At 41.5% G+C, this 22,289-nt stretch overlaps 1 protein-coding gene across 6 annotated transcripts in view; it reads right to left on the reverse strand.

Moving 5' to 3' along the window:
• Positions 1–22,289, reverse strand: part of C8H10orf67 (chromosome 8 C10orf67 homolog) — a 149,755-nt gene that overhangs the window by 79,986 nt on the left and 47,480 nt on the right. For 5 of the 6 annotated variants that reach the window (XM_063709951.1, XM_063709950.1, XM_055351993.2 and 2 more), the window contains 3 exons: positions 12,579–12,726; positions 11,365–11,423; positions 3,270–3,335 (listed from right to left, as the gene is read on the reverse strand). In XM_063709951.1, coding sequence (XP_063566021.1) covers positions 3,270–3,335; positions 11,365–11,423; positions 12,579–12,726 — 273 coding nt within the window. The remainder of the gene's footprint in view (positions 1–3,269; positions 3,336–11,364; positions 11,424–12,578; positions 12,727–22,289) is intronic. The other variant, XM_063709948.1, reaches the window with a different exon arrangement.

Raw genomic sequence — 22,289 nt, forward strand, 5'->3', positions numbered from 1 at the left:
GAGGTCAGTTCAGGGAGAAGGAACAGCACAGAAGGAACAGAACTCTGAGGCATCCTTATCTGAATCTCCTGAGTGTAAAGAGAGAAATCTACCTGCTGATTTCAGGTAGGGTAGATGGCTGCAAGAATTCATGGGGCTCATTCTGATGAATTTTGAACAACACACCCTCAGGAGAGCTCTTCCTTTCACAAGGTTTGCCTTCTAGCTCTTTGACTTCCTAAGTGGATTGTGGGTCGGTCGCAGTGGCTCATGCCTGTAATCCCAACACTTTAGGAGGCTGAGGCAGGAGGATTGCTTGAGTCCAGGAGTTCAAGACCAGCCTGGGCAATATAGTGAGACCCTGTCTCTATATTTTATAAATGTTATTTTAAAAATTAGATTGTGAAGGCTATGCAGGACTAATAAATGTCCAAGATTGCATGGAGCACATTTGACTGACCAGCGGGCAGAGACTCACTGATAGTGAGACAGGGACCACATGGACAGCAGAACTTGCTCCTCTGCCTTCCATGGCATACAGGGACACAGTCACATTAGGCCACGCTTGTGTCATGTTTGTCTTGATGAAAAGCCACTATTCACAGAGCTTCCATGTAAACGTGGTTTTGCACAGGCCACTGAAACATCTGTTTCCTAACTGGATGGCCAAATACTGCCACGTGACATATAACAGGACTGCACAGGCTTGAGGCATGCCTCGGAGGGAACGCAGGTGTCAGGAATCTAGTTGTGGGAGCGAGGGAGACTGCAATGGTAACTCAGTGCTGTGCTCCCAGAATGGGGCTAGGGCAACCTATGTACTTCCTTCCTATCTCCAGTCTGGATTGTTCCAAGAAATAGGGTGCATGGGGATGAAGTAGATGGAAATGAAGTAAGAGAAAGAGTTCAATCATGGTGTTTTTCTGATGAGGACCCTCTCTTTTGTTAACTTCAAAATAAATGAAAGCCACTCAGCCTAGGAATCATGGGAAGATACAAAATTATTTCATATGCTTCCTCAAAAGCCATTCTAAGGATACAATCACTCTAGGTTGCATTGCTTACCTAACATATATATTATATAAATAATAAATATGTGTATAAGTTGTATATAATAAATAAATAAATATGTATTTATCTATTTTTTTAAAGACAGTGTCTTGCTCTGTCGCCCGGGCTGAAAAGCAGTGGTACAATCAGCTCACTGCAGTGTCAAACTCCTGGGCTCAAGTGATCCTCACACTTCCCACCTAGCCTCCTGAGTAGGAGGACTGCAGGCATGCGCTACCATGCCTAGCTAATCTTTTTTATTTTATATAAAAACGGGGCCTCACTATGTTGCTCAGGCAGGTCTCGAACTCCTGGGCTCAAGTGATCCTCCCATCTCAGTCTCCCAAAGCACTGGGATTACAGGCATGAGCTGCCACACACAGCCAGTTTACATATACTTACTGATTATGCCTCTTTACTACCAGTTCTTTGACTTTTTGCACTCTTAACAGGTCAGAAAATAACTTTCACTGGAAAATAGTAATAGACAAGCATGTAACAAAACCCTTCTAGCTAGAAAGTATTTAAATTTTTACAAAATGACTGTGGTCAACTCCACCTTCTCCCACTCTCCCTCGTCAGTGCAATCACAAATCCTGGGTCCTGGAAAAACGCAGGATAGCGAGAAACAAAGGAAGCACAAAATAGCAACAACAAGGCCAGGCTGCCTCCAAGTGAGTAACAGAATGCGTTGCAGGGATAGGGAGAAGGTGGCGGAATAGTGACCTCGATGGGTCCAAAGCAGGTATGCAATGGAAACCTCCATCACACGAAGAACCTCAAGCCCACTCCCTCTATTGAAATCATGAGCTCCTAGACTAGTCTAGGCATCCTGAAGGCTCTTTCGCTGTCGTGGGGTTTGTGGTGCAGGCTCTTGCTGCTTGGCAACAAGCTTGGGGCGCAACAAACTTCTAAACCACAAAATAAAACGTGATTGGTTCCCCTGTGAGCAATACAATAGCACCCGTTAAAGGCTTACAGTTAAAATAAAGAGGCAAAGTAATTCAAAGAGTATGGGATCTGCTCCTAGTATAGGCACAAATTCACTGATTGAGTAGTTTAATTTCTTCTCTATTGCTGCTAACAAACAATATAACATTGGCTTTCCACTCTATAAAAACACTTTCAATTTTAATGACAATATGCACATTTATTTAGTTGTTTGTTTTCCAAAGCAAAGCCTGAACTTTGGAGGAATGACAGAGGAGAGTGGGGGTGGGGGTAGAAGAAATTCACCAAGTAGACTCAAATAATGGAGTCTATTTTTCTATGCCAGGTATTTAAAAGTAGAGGGCCCAAAATAACACATTTGTTAACACATGGTTTTTGCGAATCGCCAACCATAAATTTTTTTCGTTGCCTGCATTCCCAAGTTGGTTTCATAGAAGGCTTTATTGTAATCCAGGAGAATTGTTTTGCATTAATTTCTATGACAAGGAACCCAAAACACAGGGTGCTGAGAGTAACAAAACAGAGTTAGGGAAACAGTCATGACTTGGCACAAAGTGTGACAAGCTGTAAAAAAGCGAATGTTTCAATATCTGAAGTGGTGTTGATTTCCTATGAGCAACCTTTTCTCTTCCAAACAGTATCATATTCTTTTCAAGCACATTTAGAACGCAAGTCAAGCTGTGTTTTATTTTTTATTATAATAAACACAGTCAGTTTACCGTAACAAAGACATACTAGTGGTAATCAGCTGAAAGCCAAATACGCCACCATAAGCTGGGCGGGGGGGCTGCTGTTGGGGGGGCTGGGGGCTGGGTAGTCAACTGATAAAAGACCAGCCGTCTGGAAAGTTCTCTTAAAAGAACATAAAAAGGCAGTGTTTTCTTATGAGACTAACACAGAATGCCAAAATATCTAGCTGGGCTCTTTTTTTATTGTCACTTATGGCAATTTGTAACTGAAAATAGCAATTCCTTCAAAATAGCGGGCTCTCATATTTGCTTTTTTTTAAATCTCCATAATAAAATGCAGAAATTTTACACATGGTTTTAAATGGTAATACTATTTTTTACACAAGACTCTAGTAAGCATATTTATTGCTGTGCTACTCAAACTGATTTCTTTAAAATGACCATTTACAAATGTTTATAATTATACCTGTACTTAGATTTTTGATAAAGATGAAATGAGTCATTCACAGGAAACAATCACAAATAAAGTTTATAAAACTTTCATGGTTAAATTAAATTCCTGAATTCAAATTTGTTAGGAAATAATGTAAGTCATCTTACCACATCCTGAACTAATGATTTTTCATAATGAAGCTCTTCTCTTAATCTGTCTCTACTATCCACTAACTGAAATAGAGAAGAAATTATATTTTTATTAAAGATAAGAACAGAACACCTAAAATCCCTCCTCAAGAGAATTTAGTGAAACATATTTTAATATGAGAAAAATGGATCTCAATCTGATCAAAAGAAAATTAAATTTCTATAGATTATCATCTTATATTATTATGGAATTATTATGCAAGCAAGTAAAACATACACAGAAAATACCGATTTATTTACACCTTTTCTCACCCCATGCCATCGAAATGTAACATCACAATAAAGCAAGTCCTACTCTGTCAAAAAGAACAATTTTGCTTAAGGCTTTATGTGACCCATCTCTTATTTTAGGGTTTTGCGCTATGTCTATGTGCATATCAAACCACATTTATGCCAATTGAAAATAGCTATCAGAAGCATACACTGGGCTGGGTGCAGTGGCTCACACCTGTAATCCCAGTGCTTTGAGAGGCTGAGGCAGGAGGATTGCTTGAGGCCAAGGGTGTGAGACCAACCTGGTAGTCCCAGCACTTTGGAAGGCTGAGGCGGGTGGATCACCTGAGGTCAGGAGTTCAAGACCGGCCTGATCCACATGGTGAAACCCCATTTCTACTAAAAATACAAAAAATTAGCTGGGCATGGTGGCACGTGCCTGTAATCCAAGCTACTTTGGAGGCTGAAGCAGGAGGATTGCTTGAGCCCAGGAATTTAAGGCTGCAATGAACTATGGTCGCACCACTGCACTCCAGCCTAGAAACAAGACCCTGTCTCTAAACAAACTAACCATTTATTTGTGGGAGCTAGAAATGGAAACAACTGAACTTACGGAGATAGAGAGAAGACGGATGGTTACCAGGTGCTGGGAAGGGTAGTGAGGGGTGGGGTAATAGGGTTAATGGTACAAAAAAAAAAACGGCTAGAAAGAATGAATAAGACCTAGTATTTGATAGCACAACAGGGTGACCATAGTCAATACTTTAATTGTACATTAAAAAATAACTAAAAGAGTATAAATGGAATGTTCGTAATACAAAGGATAAATGCTTGAGGTGATGGATACCCCACTTACCCTCATGTGATTATTACACATTCTATGCCTGTATCAAAATATTTCATATACTCTGTAAATATATACACCTACTAGGTACCCACAAAAATTAAAAATGAAAAAACAAACAAAAACCCCATTCACTGCAGGGCCCTTGTTCCCTTGTGATTTGCCTTTGTATTTACGTTGATCAGTTGCTGTTTGTGTGTGTTATAGGCTAGTAAAATTCAACCTTTCGTTGTGATATGCATTCAATTTAATTAATTCATGTCTGTATGAATTTAATAAACATCCCCAGTGTCACTGTTCTTGTTTCAGTTCTTTATTGTTTCCCTGGCTTATCCAAGCAACACCTTCACTGGACTCTGGTTCCGGGCTTTCCTCCCTCCCATTCATTTTCTTTCTGAAACACAAATCTGATCCTGAGTGCAATGTTCAAGGCTCTCCAACGCGCTAAGAAGGTAATTCAAACCTTTCTGCATGAATATAATCTTCTGCCACTGTCCTCTGCCCCTTGCCACTCCTTGCTCTCATGTACTCTTCAGCTACAGGAAACCACACGCCCTTTGCTATACAAGGTGCTTTTGCGTGGTACTTAGAATACCCCTCCCAACTCTCCTGCATCTCTTTCCTGGCTAACTCTAACTGCTCTTCTCGGGGCCAATGCAGTATCCTTTCTCCAACCTTCCCTGATCCCATAGAGTCCAGGCTGGGCATGCCTCTTGTGTGCGGCACACCAAACTCTGCTTCTCTGCATCCTGACGCTATCACACCTGTACTGTGCTCTCTGGTAGTCTCAGCACTTTGGAAGGCTGAGGCGGGTGGATCACCTGAGGTCAGGAGTTCAAGACCGGCCTGATCCACATGGTGAAACCCCATTTCTACTAAAAATACAAAAATTAGCTGGGCATGGTGGCACGTGCCTGTAATCCGGGTCTGCCTCCCTCCCAGAATGAAATTCATGAGAACAGAGTCTACTGTGGTAGCAGCTGGAAGACCGACACAGATACAGCTGATATTTGATTCCTGGAATTAAAACACAAAAGCTATGAATTCCATAACTAACCATGCTTAGCCCAGATAGATGGCAAGAGGTCAGCCTCCCCAAATTCAGTCCCATTTTCAACCTGTTTTTAAGTGCATCCAGGGCTTAAAAAAAAAAAAAAAAAAAAGTGTGGGGGGAACACGTGGTTATCTGAAGGCTTCTGAGTTGCTCCTTTCCATTCTTCCATTTCCTGCTTACACCCCCTTCCCCACACCCCTGGTCTCCCCACTCTGTCTGCCCCACTACAGATTCTTCCTACATAGTTTCATCAGACTCCTACTGCATTCTGGAGCCACATCCAGTCACAAGCAGTTCCACAAACCCGTCAGGCTTTATGCATTCATACCCTGTACCCAGCTCTTCCACTCTTGCCTGCCTGGAAAAATCAGCTCCAAAGCCCAGCACGGTGGCTCACGCCTATGATCCCAGCACTTTGGGAGGGTGAGGTGGGAGGATCCCTTGAGCCCAGGAGTTCGAGACCAGCCTAAGCAACATAGTGAGAGACCATCTCCACAAAAAAAATTTAAAAAAAATTTAGCCATGTGTGGTGCATGCCTGTAGTCCCACCTACTCAGGAGATTGAGGTGGGAGAATTGCTTGAGCCCAGGAAGGCTGCAGTGAGCCATGATCATGCCACTGCACTCCAACGCAGGCAACAAAGCAAGACCCTATATCAAAAAAACCCCAAACAAACAAACAAGCAAACAAACAAACAAACAAAAAAACCTAAAAAATCAGCTCCAGTGGGCCTCAACAGGAGAACGTGAGAAAGGTTGTGGAACTGTTTGTGAAGCTTTTCTAGAATCTTCCAGATGAAGCCAGGCATCTCTTCTCTAGTACACACTTCTCTTATAGTCCCTATCTCACCACCCTGTAGTTTTGGTCTATCCCTGTAGACTTCACCTGTCTCCAGAAGGGACCATAGGTATATACATGCATTTTGTTTTTTCTAGCAGTAGCACAGTGCCTAGTACTTAAAGGCAACTAATAAACATTGCTGAACTAATTGATTTAGTGCAGGATATTGGAAAAAAACCAGCAAATATCAGCTGTCATTTGTTCAACAACATCTGAACTGCTTCCCAGTTGACAAAGCATGCTGACATTCATTATCTCATTCAGTCCACACAGTATGCCTGGGAGAAACAGGAAGGAGGAGACAGGCACTGGCCCCAGGGGACCTAGTGGCAAAAATGGAACAGGAATCCAGGGTTCTAGATTATTTCTGCTCAGTACCAAAATGTCCCTATATTCAATGTCTATGAGAAGTTCCAGTGCATGTAAAGAAAAAATGAAAAGAAAGACAGAATTAAAAAAAAATCAAGCAGATTAGGACTCTGCTATACTATATTATATAATTTGTTATATATATTACATTATATTTATATATTACTTTATACATAACAGAGCTATCAGAAATATAATGTGAGTCATATATAATTTTGAATTTTATAGTAGCTGTGTTAAAAAGGCAACAGAAATAGGTAAAAGCAATTTTAATAATGTGTTTTTTATCCCAATATATATTCAAAATATTATTTCAATGTGTAATCAATATAAAAAATTATTAGTGAGTCATTTCACATTTTTTACACCAAGTCTTTGAAATCCAGTGTGTATTTTTCACTCACAGCACATCTCAATTGGGGAGCTATGTTTTCACTGGAAATACTTTATCTGTATTCAGATTTCATAAAATTTACAAATGAAAAAGTAGAGTCACATATCCAAGTTATCGAAAATATACAGAAAGGTTTTCCAAGAACTGAAATGAGTTTTTAAATTTGAATTTAAATAATTGGAAATTAAATTATCAAAACTTAGTTCCTCACTTGCACTGGCCACATTTCAAGTGCTCAATAGCCACATGTGGCCAGGGGCCACCATGGCACAGTGCAGATTTAGAAAGCTGAGGCAGCACTTAACTGACATATTTAAACTCACAGATATAGCCAGCCATCAATTGGTGGCTTACCAGTGAGATTTTGTTTTTTTGCTTTAATTTGTTATTGTACTCCTTATAGAGAGTAGGAAGTACATGCTACTCATTTCTACCAGTGGTAGTACAGACTGAAGAGCTTGAGAAACATTTTCAATAAAGAATCAGGCCCAGTGCAGTGACTCACACCTGTAATCCTAACACTTTGGGAGGACGAGGTGGGAGCATCACTTGAGGCCAGGAGCTTGAGACCAGCCTGGGCAATATAGGGAGACCCTGTTTCTGCAAAAATAAAAAAATAAAAAATTAGCCAAGTGTGGTGGTACTCCTGTTTAGTCCCAGCTACTCTGGGAGCTGAGATGGGAGGATCGCTTGAGCCTGGATGTTTGAGGCTGCAAGTGAGATATTATTGTACCACTGTACTCTAGCCTTAGGGACAGAGTGAGACTGAGACATGGAAGGGAAGGGGAGGGGAGGGGAGGGGAGGAGAAGGAAAGGGAAGGGAGGGAAGGGGAGGGGAGGGGAGGAGAGGGAGGGGAGGTGAGGGGAGGGGAAGGGAAGGGAAGGGAAGGGAAGGGAAGCAAAGAAGGAAGGGAGGGAAGAAGGAAGGGAGGGAGGGAAGGGAGGGAGGGAAGGAAGGGTGGGAAGGGAAGGAAGGGAAGGAAGGGAAGGAAGGGAGGGAAGGGAAGGAAGGGAGGGAAGGGTGGGAAGGAGGGAAGGAGGGAGGGAGGAAGGAAAGGAGGGAGGGAGGGAGGAAAGGAGGGAGGGAGAAAAGGAGGGAGAAAGGAGGGAGGAAAGGAGGGAGGAATGGAAAAACTGGTGATGGTTCCCTGGTTGGTTATTAAATAAAACTAGAAGGCTGAGATTTCATTTCTGACCTGAGAGGTTGATGCCAAGAAGGTTAAATGGAATTTACATGATTGTCACTGCAAATAGGGTGAAGCCTAAGAAAATGAACTCCCCTTGTGAAAATCTGTGAGGGATTCAGTTATCAGGGAAACATCTCCCACCTCTGACCTATCAGGGTAACCATTTCTTTGAAAAATACTTCTTAAAAGTAGTTTTGTCTAAAATCTGAGAATATCTTGAATGAGGAAATAAGAGAGGACACAAACAAATGAAAAAACATTCCATCCTTATGGATAGGAAGAATCAATATCATGAAAATGGCCATACTGCCCAAAGTAATTTATAGATTCAATGCTATTTCCATCAAACTACCATTGACATTCTTCACAGAATTAGTAAAAGCTATTTTAAATTTCATATGGAATCAAAGAAGACCCTGTACAGCCAAGACAATCCTAAGCAAAAAGAACAAAGTTGGAGGCATCACACTACCTAACTTCAAACTATACTATAAGCTTACAGTAACCAAAACAGCATGGTACTGGTACCAAAACAGACATATAGACCAATGGAGCAGAACAGAGACCTCAGAAATAACACCACACATCTACAACCATCTGATCTTCAACAAACCTGACAAAAACAGGTAATGGGGAAAGGATCTCCTATCCAGTAAATGGTGCTGGGAAAACTGGCTAGCCATATGCAGAAAACTGAAACTGGACCCTTTCCTTACGCCTTATACAAAAATTAACTCAAGATGAATTAAAGACTTAAATGTAAAACCCAAAACCATAAAAACCTAGGAGAAAACCTAGGCAAGCATGGGCAAACGCTTCATGACAAAAACACCAAAAGCAATTGCAACAAAAGCCAAAATTGATGAATGGGATCTGATTAAACTAAAGAGCTTCTGCACAAAAGAAACTATCATCAGAGTGAACAGGCAACCTACAGAATGGGAGAAAATCTTTGCAATCTACCCATCTGACAAAGGTCTAATATCCAGAATCTACAAGGAACTTAATCAAATTTACAAGAAAAAAACAAACAACCCCATCAAAAAGTGGACAAAGGATATGAACAGACACTTCTCAAAAGAAGACATTCACATGGCCAACAAACATGTGAAAAAAAGCTCAACATCACTGATCATCAGAGAAATGCAAATCAAAACCACAATGAGATACCATGTCACACCAGTCAGAATGGCGATTATTAAAAAGTCAGGAAACAATAGATGCTGGTGAGGCTGTGGAGAAATAGGAACACTTTTACACGTTAGTGGGAATGCAAATTAGTTCAACCATTGTGGAAGACAGTATGGAGTATTCCTCAAGGATCTAGAACCAGAAATACCATTTGAACTAGCAATCCCATCACTGTGTATATACTCAAAGGAATGTAAATCATTTTACTATAAAGAGACATGCACACGTATGTTTACTGCAGCATTATTTACAACGGCAAAGACATGAAACCAACCCAAATGCCCATCAGTGATAGACTGGATAAAGAAAATGTGGTACATATACACCATGGAATACTAGCAGCCATAAAAAGGAATGAGATCATGTCCTTTGCAGGGATATGGATGAAGCTGGAAGCCATCATCCTCAGCAAACTAACACAGGAACAGAAAAACCAAACACCGCATGTTCTCACTCATAAGTAGGAGTTGAACATTGAGAATACATGGACACAGATTGGGGAACAACACACACCAGGGCCTGTTGGGGGGTTGGGGGGTGAGTGGAGAGAACTTACAGGATGGGTCAATAGGTGCAACAAACCACCATGGCACACATATACCTATGTAACAAACCTGCACATTCTGCACATGTATCCCATTTTTTTAGAAGAAATAAAAGACAAAACATTTTTAAAAATTAAAAAAAGAATATCTTGAATGGCAATATCAGGCCTGGCTGAAATCTGAACCTAAACTTAGGCACATGTGGTGGCTGAGCTCTTCAAATGTGGCTAGTGCAACTGTGAAACTGAATTCTTAATTTTGTCTGATTTTAATCCATTTTAACTTAAAAACGGATACTCGGTTCAGTTACTGGAAGATATTTATGTTTATTTGGAATAATTTGGGGATGTGAATCTGCTTGTTTATCTGTAAACTGTATGAACTATAAATGCATTCCTATTCTATTCATCTCTTGGAGTATTTTTCAGTGCCTCAGGCATCGTGCTCCCCACTAAGAGACCAGATAGCGCAGTTTCCACCCTCATGGAGCCTCCAGTAGGGCAGGGAAGATAGACCATAACAGAATGGTAACTGAGAGCCACAATAGGGAAGTTTGCGGATAAATGAGAACAGAGTGGGGGAGCCCCACGTGTGCAGGGAGAGCAGGAATTGCTGAGATCCTACTGCATTCAATTCAATGCGCTAAGAAATCTTGTTGTTGTTGTGGCGGTTGGTGGTGTGTGTGTATGTGTGTTTCAGACAGGGTCTCACTCTGTTGTCTAGGCTGAAGTGCAGTGGTGCAATTCTAGTTCACTGCAGCCCCGAACATCTGAGCTTAAGCAATCCTCCTACTTCAGCCTCCCGAGTAGCTGGGACTACAGATATGGGCCACCACACTCGGCTAATTTTTTTTAATTTTTATAAAGACGGGGTCTCACTATGTTTTCCAGTCTGGCCTTGAACTTCTGGGCTCAGAAGATTCTCCAACCTTGGCCTGCAAAGCTGCTAGGATTACAGGTGTGAACCACTGCGCCCCACCTTGGAAATCTTGATTTTTGTTCTACCAAAAGAATTCCCTGCTCTAAATATTTACCAGATAACATAAGCCCAGCTCATTCATGAACATCAACTAACATCTGATCTGAAAATAAGACTGTTCATTTTTAATATAATTTTTTCCTTAACTGCAAGCTCATCTTCAGACTTCTCTGTGTCATGTAACTTTTCGGTGCCTTAAAATCAACAAGGCAGATGGTCAGTGATCCCAAACAAAAGAAGTATCTATACATCCGTGAGTTTTCAAGGTGGAGTCCTTATTTGCTTCTAGTCACCCTTCCCAAATAGTGGGGAGAGATTAAATATGTGAATCAACTTTCCTCTATGTCATAAGACACTCTGGACACAGTGTTATTTGGCCAATTGCGTCTATAGTTCCATTTAAAAGAGTCATTTATCAACGTAAAAACATTATAGTACCTTTTGAATAGTTTTGTGATCCTTTTCTGCCATCTCTTTCATACTTATAAGTTCATCTTCTGTAAACAAAAGGAGAGAGAGGCCAACCATGAAATTACATGCTGATGCCCCTGTATTTAAACGGCCTGCTTCAGGGCAGGCTGTGGGGCACTAGCAGGCGTAGTGGACACAAGGCCTAGCAGGACTGTGACCTTCACAACTGCCCTTGACATTCGCAGCCTTCTTCCTGCTGTTCAGATGGCTGGCCAGATAGGGATTAAGAAGTAAGTTCAAGATCCAAGTGTGGCTGAGGGCTGAAAGCTTTTCATCGATACTAGTGACAGACATTTTTGCTGTTAGTCACAGCCAATACAAAGAGCTTTAGCAGGTGGCAGTTTATGACTTAATAAGAACGACCCAAAACTAAAAAGCCTTGCTATGCCACAGCAGAAGAAAACGAGACTATACTGGCATGGTAGAATTTTACATCCAAGGGATAATATAATATATCTCATTTTACTGATATTTTGCTATTGCCTGCTCATTGCTTTGAATACTGCAGATTAAGGACAACATCATGTAATTAACATAATCACTCGGATCACAGTTAAATGAAAAAATACGTTAGAGCAATCTCACCTTGGTGATTATTTTTTTCTCTTTTCCACATGTTCTAACAACTTCGGTGATTTAAGCACAACTTTCACCAATGTTTGTGGTATGAAAGAAAAGAGGTATTAAGTATACAAATGAAATTGTGTATTTAAGCTTTGTATCAAAAATTGAAGTAACTACTAAGTACTAGCATATTTTCCTGAAGGGCTAACTCTATTTTCCCTACAAAGCATATCCCTATATGTATTCTTAAGTTTTTAAATGTTATCAAGTTTAGATAATCAGTTAAGCATCTGAAACAAATCAGCAAAAGTTTCTATCTGGCTATAATATTTCTAAGTGAAATGGAGCATTGATTAGCAAATTTTTGCAAAGGCCAATGTCTGTCTTGAAAAAACACCCTGAATTAACATGACATGGCTCAGGGGTACAACTACAAACACATCCTCTGTCCCAAGCAAGAAATGCTATCTTGAATAAAAAGCAAAGATGGCTATGAAATTCATCTTTCAAATGTAAATAACCAAACGAATGTGTGTTTGGAAAAGACAAACATAGTTATGAGCTTTACAAAGTGACCAATATATAGATTTTTCTCAAAAGTGATTTCAAAATGTTACCTAATCCTGAATTTTCTTTTAGATTGATCTGGATTTCTTCTTCAAGCTCTGAAATGATCTGAAGCAGCCTCTCATTTTCCACTTTGTACTCCAAATTTTCCTTTTCTAGGTTTGATTTTGGAGAGCTGGTTTCTTTGGCAAAAGATTCCTAAAAGATGGAGAATGCCATATTCCTAAGCAGGGAGCCAAGGATTTAAATATGCAAGACAAGGACAATACAGATACAGAAAAGCTATCATATAATTTTCTGAATTCTATTACACACTTATAATAAGAATAGTAAAAAGGAAGGAGCCTAAATAGAGCTTGCTGGAAGAAAGGCTCCAGTACATTCTGTACAAAGACCTCAACACATGGGGACATTTTATTGACAGGAATAATGCATATCATACTGTTTGTGTGCCCTCATCATTCAGGTCAATTCATTATGGAGGCTGTGTCCGGGGAGGCAGCTGGGGCCCCTCCACCCACACTTCCCTCTGTGTGTGTCTGAAGTGCTGTCCGCCTGTAACTAGGCAGGCTGGGGGGACCAGGACGGGCAGCGCCAGGGGGTGGCAGAGTGCATGGCTAAGGAGGGGGGCTTGTTGCCTTTGTGGCATTTCCCAGTGTCAGTGCTGCCAGTGTCATGAGGAGCACATCACATGTCAAAGTGGTGACGTTTTCAGGCTGGGAGCCGCATGGAGTCCATCAGGCACACGGATATCCACACAGTTGGTTTTCTGCTTGGTGGAGGAGCCACCCAGAGGCAATTCATATTCTGAACATTAACATGGCTTTGCATGCTTGTCACACGGGGTCTGTGCAGGCGTTTAATGCTATTGAAGACTTCGGTTTAAATCTCTATGCAAACAGTGATTACCTTGTAAGAAGGTTTCAGGATAACTTACAACAAAAGACTTTAAAGTTATAGTTTTAGTAAAGCAAACTCATTTACATTTTTATTATGTGCGTCTTTTGTTTAAATCTTGCCATGTCCATTATGGGAGAGCTTTTTCTTACGCAATAGACGCGCTTATTGGGACAGCTACTCTTTTTTTTTTTTTTTTTTGCCTTCTTCTTGTCTGTTTCAAAGCTATTGAAAACATCTGAATATCCTCCCTAATGGCTGTCTAGATTTTATTGCCACGCATTAAAAAAAAAATTAAGCTGTAATGGATTGGGGAAGCTGGTGCAGAACTTTATACTTTATTGTGGTATGATATTAAACAGATTATGCAATCTCAAAATATTATTATGCCAAAGGAGATAGAAGATTCTACATGCCTTGTTCAAAATTACTATAGACATTAAAAATACTTTTGATCTTAAGGTCATCACAGGTGAATTATAACTTATTCTTTTTACAGTAATTCCATGATGGCAATAACTAAAAATAAAATCTTCCCTCAAAAACAAAATAATTTCTCTCGACTGATTTCCCTTTGGAACTACACTTTCATTTAAGTTTAAGGATATGTGGAAGTAAACTATTAAAATATTTTCCCCTGTAACAGTTTTAAAGAAAAAGAAGTGATTCAAATTTTTTGTAGTACATTAATAAGTCCTTTAAAACAAGTGACTTACTAATGAAATTACATACGGTATATATATGTGTGTGTGTGCGTGTGTTTAAGAGTTAGTAATATTTAAAATATGTTCTTAAATTTTGCACTAAGCTCAATCACAAATCTTCATGACTTTGATTCACCATTTCATTTAAATTATTTGAGCCCAATTCATCTTAACTAATGAGAACTAACAAACCTAGTAAGTAGTTAATAAACAACACTGTTTTCTTAATAAACGAAGAATCCCAGTCATTAATTTCTTTTCCCACATTGTTCAATTTGAGACCATCACAGAATGCATTTATAGACTAAAAGTTTTGTGTGTGTGTGTGTGTGTGTGTGTGTGTGTGTGTGTGTGGAAAGAAATAAACAAACAATACTGGCCTTAATAGGCTTAAGCATACTTTTCCTAACAGTGGCAGAATATGAACATCCACAGAGGATTACATGAGCACCCGATTCTCATAAACTAATGAAGAACTATTTGAATTCATCAGATGAAGTGTAAAATTTACAAATGGTAGCAGCTAATACCTAACTACGGGTTCTAAGAATATCTTTGTATGAAAGCAGGACGCAAGGAAAAACACATTAAATACGAGGGTTTGTCCTCCACATATCAATCCACAACCCCTGTTCTTCCAAGGTTAACCCTTAGCTCTGTCCCCACCATCTGTCAGCTGTGGGAACTGCAAGTAATTAACTATTCAGACGCCCACAGCAATGAGGACACTCATTAGCAAAATGAACAAAGGGATCGTTCTGAGCTGCTACGGTCCTCTGTTACACTCTGAGTGGCAGGTTTTGTGGTGGTGTTCCTTCTGCCATCTGCCCACACTGCTAGTTTGTGCTTGCTTAAACCAGGAGACTTTTAAAAAATAAACTGCCTTAATAAAATGAGGTTAAGAAGGATGGAGATCATTAAAAGGCAGTTAACTGGATGTAGCCGTTTAAACCACACTATACTCTAAGAGAGACTGTGTGTAATCCATGATCATTCTGGAATTTCAAAATTGTAAAGAAACTTACCAATCTCAAGTTTTTCTTTCATATTATAAAAACTAGGACTTCAGGTGGTGGCATATGTGCTATATCTTTTGTGAATATTCACAAGATGCATAGAATTACAAACTGAATCCCAAATTGAATCTCGAAAGAATCATTTTTGAAAACAGGTGTACTTGGGAGCTTTGCTCCTCAAATGCGGTCCATGGACCAGGAGCCTCAGCATCACCTGGGAACTGATTAGAAATGCAGCCCCTCAGGCCCAACCCAGGGCTACTGTGTCAGAGTCTGCATCTAACGAGATCTGCAGGTGATGCATGTGAGTGGTAAAGTCTGAGAAGTCCTGCTTCAGAGCACTTTCTGTGCCTTCTCAGCAGTTTCCCCTCCACAGGCTCCATTGAATTGGACAGCTCAATTTTCTGGGGAGGAGCAGAGTTCTGATGCAAGCCCATGCCTCATGACAGTCACAGAGAAGAGCAGGTGCTTTCCCAATGAGTGACAACCAGGAAAGTGGCACTCTGGGCAGTGCAACCCTGCAGAGCTGCCACTCTTGAATGACAGCTCTGTTTCAGAGCTGTCAGCAACAAGCAGATATGCTCGCAATGGAAGGTAGGTGGGTGATGGTTGCAGGGCTCATCAGTGTTGGGATAAAAAAGAAAAATAAAAAGTCTATTCAAAATGCCAGCTCCAATTGAAATTAAAACACATGCACAGGCACACACACACACACACTCACACACACACACACACAGAAACACACACACACAATTACAGAGACATAAAGGCTAACCTCCTTTATAAATTCTCAAGAGGATTAGCCAACGGACAGCATGGAAACCTGATGGCTACAATGGTATGCAGCTGAGTCACACTGATTTCCCACCGAATAAAACCTGAACATTTCATCCCTTGAATGAAGTTGCTCTTGGGAAAATTCAACATTCAGGATGTTCCCATCTGGAGATGAGAAATTACGACTACTTATTAATTATAAAGCTATTGAAGTAATTTGATAGTCAGTAAGAGTAAACTAGATAACTGTAGATAAACTAAATAAAGCTTGTTTATTTCACTTTTTTTTTCAACTTACTTCCACTGCTACTTTGAAATTTTTAATTGTTTTTCCAAATTCCGTGTTCCCAATCTAATTTGAGACTTGGTGTCCCAAGGGTTTTTAAAATACCACTAGAGGGGGCAGTTGAATCAGATGAAATTTCAAATAAAAAAGATCATCTAGAACTTAAGGTTTTAGGAAAGTTTGTTCTTAGAGAATGTAAGAAAAAAGGGTGTTTCATTTTATTTGATATAAGCTATGATCTGCCTTTGTGGCATTCATGTCTGTGTTCTTGAAATGGTGACACGTATGCTTTCCATCACCCTCAGTCAGGAGGGGAGAGCAGACACGTATGCTTTGTTGGGGTCTCCAGGAGAAATCCATACACCCCGTTAATCAGAATCACCTCACCTTCCTCAAATCTTAAGAGTGTTTACAGAAATTCTAATGTGCTCTTTGGGGGCTAATTACATTGGAATAACCAGAGTATTCTGGATGCCATTGAAAGCCAGAGAACAGCCTGCTTACACATGAGCCGGTGTGGCTCCCACCTGCTCTCCTTTTCACAAAGCCATAGCTCATCCTCACACTTTCCCCAGAATGTCCAGCTGGGCCAGGTAACCAGCTGAAGAGAAAAGTTAGAGGTGTAAACATTTCAAGAGTATAGGGAGCTGTCTTACCCAATTGGGGTGTTCTCAACAGTCCAGAGGTCTGTTTGGTACATTTTATGGAACATAAACGGATGGCCATAAGGATTTGTGCATTTCCTTATAATACCTGAATTGATACATGAATATTTCTTCAAAGAACTTGAAGCAATTTACATTCAACACAGCAGGTGTTCTTATCATAACTCTCTAGTTTAGCCAGGCGGGTATCATGTTGCATTTCACAAATGGGAAATAAATGGATCAAAATTGCCTTGCCACATCTACACTGGATGTCTTTGGCCAACGCAGGATTAAAAGCAAACTATTACAGTTTTTAGTCTTTTCTATTGAATTGTTTTCTTCAAAAAGTAAAAGTAAATGTAAACCCAAGAAAAGGTTTTTCAAAGGCAAATGCAAAAATTGAATGTGCTTCCTAGTCCAAGATATATACAAAAATTAATATTCAATTTTATTAGATCTATGCTATTGACACAATACTGTATTGCTTAGAAGGTGCTCATTTTTTTTCTAGATATAAAGGTTTCTAATAGATTAACAAAGTAAACACCTAAAGCAAACATTTAAACCAGTTTAAATACGATCCTTTAGAATGGTTTGTGTTTGATTCATTATCTCTCATAAAGTTGAAGTTTTAAATAAGAGTACTAGTGAGGGATTTAGATAAACCATAAATTGTATTCAAAGGCATGAGCAACCCATAAGTGTTTCTTCCTAGTGTTAACATTTTGACATATAACTTTTCAGATTTTCCTGTATGCATGTGTCGATATTTCTATGTGTACTTTTTTTTTTTGCAGTTGCAAGATTTAATAGAGTGAAATAGAGTGGAAACAGGGCTCCCATACAAAGGGAAGGGACCCAAAGAGGGTAGCCATTGCCAGCTCGAATGCCTGGGTTTATATCCCGATCATTGTCCCTCCCACTGTGCTCTCAGGCAACAGATGATTGGCTATTTCTTTACCTCCTGTTTTTGCCTAATTAGCATTTCAGTGAGCTCTCCTTACTATCTGATTGGTCTGGTGTGAGCTAAGTTGCAAGCCCTGTGTTTAAAGGTGGAAGCGGTCACTTTCCCAGCTAGGCTTAGGGATTCTTAGTTGGCCTAGGAAATCCAGCTAGTCCTGTCTCTCAGTGCCCCTCTCAACAGGAAAACCCAAGTGCTGTTGGGGAGGTTGGCTGACGACCGCTCTAACTGCTTCCTGCTGAATTGGGGTGTAGTAGGGGTCGTGCACTTGAGATTTCCTCGGGAGGGGTGACTTTGATGTCATTAACATCGGAGCATGGGCTAGCAGGCTGGTCCAGGGGTCTGTGGTAGATCTTAGTCATAGACTGCATCTGGGGCACCATTTGAAGAATGATTTGTAGTTTTACAGCTTTGATTCTGGAAGAGACAAACTTAACAAGGAGGTTAAAGATACAGGGATTGAAATGTATGGCCTGCAGTGCAGGGGATTATTTCTTTGGCACACTTTACAGGCCCTGACTATCTGCTTGATAGTTTTGAAAAGGCCTGGTCCAGTAAATAATAATTTGGCCACCTGATGGGTGCTATTAATGCCTAAGTGAAAGGTTTGGTGAAGGGTTTTAAGTAATTTCATTGGTTAGCTGCAGGCAAAAGTATTTTTCCTTCTTCCATGGCTAGCCATCCTGAGGGAAGGCAACTATGTCCTCGTGAGGTTCCCCATTCTATTTCTTCTTCTGAGTACTAGGGCTTGCTTTCCTGGAGGGGATTACCCCATACTAGGGGTCCCCTTCTATAAGCATTTCTAATGGAGGGTCCTTCCTTGTGGCTGTTTTGGCTTCAATATCTTCTTGGTTGTTCCTTTCTATTTCCCTTTCCTTTCCTTTCTGATGACCCCGCCAGTCTAAGACTGCCACCTCTTTAGGTTTCTGTACAGCCAATAATAATTCCCTAATGGCTTCCTGATGTTTGATAGGTGTTCCCTCGGAAGTTAGGAATTCCCTTTCTCTCCATATTGCTGCATGGGCATGGAGGACCAGGTAAGCATACTACTCTGTATATATATTCACCCTTTTTCCTTCTCTTAATTCTAGTGCCCGAGTGAGGGCTATTAGTTTTACCAGCTGAGCACTAGTTCCTGGAGTGAGGGGATTACTTTCAAGTACTCCATTATCACTGACAACTGCATACCCCGCTTTTCGAAGTCCTTTTTCTACAAAGGAACTTCCATTAGTATACAAGTTGAGGTTGGGATCAGTCAAGGGAACCTCTAAAAGGTCCCCCTGAGCGCCATAGGTTTGAGCAATTACTTGTTGACAGTTATGTTCTATCTTTTCTTCTTTGTCTGGAAGAAATGTGGCTGGGTTAAGAGTTGCACAAGTGCGCAGTCGCAGCACTGGCCCTTCAAGTAATAGAGCCTGATATTTAAGTAAACAGTTGTCTGACAGCCACAAGTCTCCTTTAGCAGTGAGTAAGCCATTCACATCGTAAGATGTCCACACAGTAAGATCTCTTCCCTGTATTATTTTAACTGCTTCAGATACTAAGACTGCTACTGCCACCACTACCCATAAACAATGAGGCCAACCTGGCCGGGCATGGTGGCTCACACCTATAATCCCAGCACTTTGGGAGGCTGAGGTGGGCGGATCACAAGGTCAGAAGATCGAGACCATCCTGGTGAACATGGTGAAACCCCATCTCTACTAAAAATACAAAAAATCAGCCAGGTGTGGCGGTGTGCACCTGTAGTCCCAGCTACTCGGGAGGCTGAGGCAGGAGGATGGCATGAACCTGGGAGGCGGAGCTTGCAGTGAGCCGAGATGGCACCACTGCACTCCAGCCTGGGCGACAGAGTGAGACTCTGTCTCAAAAAAACAAACAAACAAAAAAATAAAAACAATGAGGCCAACCCTTTGCAACTACATCAATTTCCTTACTCAGGTATGCCACAGGTTGCAAGCTCATCCCTCAGACCTGTGTGAGGACTCCTAGAGCTATTCCTGTTTTTTTCTGTGACATATAAAGAAAAGTCTTGCCCCATTGGCAAGCTTAACACTGGGGCTTGGGTTAGGGCCTTCTTTAGGGCCTGGAAAGCCACTTCTGCTTCAGGTGTCCATCTTACTACATGGGTATTGGCTTTCTGAGTTTCCTTAATTAGTGTATATAATGGTCTGGCTATTTCGCCGTACCTGGGAATCCATATTCGGCAGTTCCTGTTATGCCAAGGAACACTCTTAGTTGCTTCAGGGTTTTGGGATAAGGATAAGCCAGTATAGCCTGGATACATTCCTCACTGAGGGCCCTGGTGCCTTTGGATAATTTTAGCCCTAAGTATTTAACCTGCTGTGAGCAGAGCTGAGCTTTTGGTTTGGAAACCTTGTAGCCACAGGTAGCGAGGAAATTTAAGAGCACTTGGGTGGCTTGATGGCACAAGGTTTCTGAATGGGCGGCTAAAAGTAAATCATCCATGTACCGAAGGACAACACTGTCCAGGTATGAGAACTGGCTCAAGTCTTGGGCTAATGCCTGGCCAAATAGATGGGGGCTATTCCTGAACCCTTGGGGTAAAACAGTCCAGGTGAGTTGAGACATTGGGTTTGAAGGATCTTCAAAGGCGAAAAAGAATTGAGAGTCAGGATGTACAAGGATGCAGAAAAAGGTATCCTTAAGGTCCAGGACTGTAAACCACTCTGCTTCCTCTGGTATTTGGGAAAGCAGAGTAGAAGGGTTAGGTATAGCTGGGTATAGAGGAACAACAGCCTCATTGATAATCCTGAGATCTTGCACTAACCTCCACTGTCTGTTGGGTTTCTGTACTCCTAAAATTGGAGTATTGCAGGGGCTATTGCATGGTTTTACTAGGCCTTGGGCTTTTAGGTCCTTAATCTTTTGGAGTCCTTGTTGGGCCTTGGGTCTAAGGGGGTACTGCCTTTGGTAGGAAAAGGAGGCATAATCCTTTAGTTTAACTTGAACAGGATGGGCATTCTTTGCTCGTCCATATTGTCCTTCTGTTGCCCAGACTTCAGGATTAGTTCCTTCCTCAAGCAGGGGACAACAAATGGGGTGTTCCTTCTCCTATGTTCAGGTGTATAATGGCCCCTGTTTTTGCTAGAATGTCTCTCCCTAACAAGGAAGTGGGGCTTTCAGGCATAATTAGAAAAGCATGTGAAAAGAGTAAAGTTCCCCAGTCACAACTTAGTGGCTGGGAGAAGTATTTAGTGACTGGCTGTCCTAGGACCCCTTGGATAGTGACAGATCTGGAGGACAGTTGTCCACGACAGGAGAGTAAGACTGAGAAGGGGGCGGGCGCAGTGGCTCATGCCTGTAATCCCAGCACTTTGGGAGGCCGAGGCGGGCAAATCATGAGGTCAGGAGATCGAGACCATCCTGGCTAACACGGTGAAACCCTGTCTCTACTAAAACATACAAAAAATTAGCCGGGTGTTGTGGCGGGCGCCTGTAGTCCCAGCTACTCAGGAGGCTGAGGCAGGAGAATGGCGCGAACCCAGGATGTGGAGCTTGCAGTGAGCCAAGATTGCGCCACTGCACTCCAGCCTGGGCGACAGAGTGAGACTCTGTCTCAAAAAAAAAAAAAAAAATACTGAGAAGGCTGCGCCAGTGTCCAGGAGACAGTTAACCTCCTGGCCTTCAATGGTCAAGCATATCTGGGGCTCTGTGAGGGTGATGGCATGGGCTGGTGCTTGCCCCAGGCACCCTCAGTCCTGCTGCTCGATCATCTGGTTAGTGGCTTCTGACTCAGAGGACCTTTGTCCCCTGGGGCAGTGGGCCTTCCAGTGATTCCCTTGACATAAGGGGCATGGATGAGAGGGCGGCTTACTTGTACTTGGACAATCTTTTTTAAAGTGTCCTTATAGACCGCACTGGAAGCAAGCCCTATTAGGCATTTGATTTTCCCAGCTTTTCCCTTTTCCAGAGCCTCCAAAGTCCGCTTGCCTGAGGGCCGTGACTAAAGCGGTGGCCTTTTTTTATCCCGTTTGTCCCATTCCGCCTGCTCCTCCTGATCTCTATTACAAAAAACCGAGGTTGCCAAGTTCAATAGAGTTTCTAAGTTTTGCTCCGGGCCTAAGGTGGACTTTTGAAGTTTTTTCTAATGTCAGCAGCTGACTGAGTAATAAACTTATTTATCCTTTAAGATCAGTTGGCCTTCAACAGAGTCAGGTGACAGAGAGGTATGCTTCCTCAATGCCTCTCTAAGTCTCTCCAGAAAGGCAGTAGAATTTTCTTCCTTTCCCTGTGTTATAGTGGACATCATTGAATAATTCATAGGCTTCCTCCTAGTTTCCCTTAGTCCTTCTAGCACGCAAGTTAGCAAATGTCTGCAGCACCAATCTCCATGTTCTGATTCTGTGTCCCAGTGAGGGTCTACACTGGGAATTGCCTGCTGGCCTGTGGGGAATCGTTCTTTTTCCTCTGTTGTCATCCTATCATTGACCTGACTGAGATACCAGAGAT

The sequence above is a fragment of the Gorilla gorilla genome, chromosome 8 (genome assembly GCF_029281585.2).
Source record: "Gorilla gorilla gorilla isolate KB3781 chromosome 8, NHGRI_mGorGor1-v2.1_pri, whole genome shotgun sequence".
In the NCBI taxonomy this organism is placed as follows: Eukaryota; Metazoa; Chordata; class Mammalia; order Primates; family Hominidae; genus Gorilla; species Gorilla gorilla.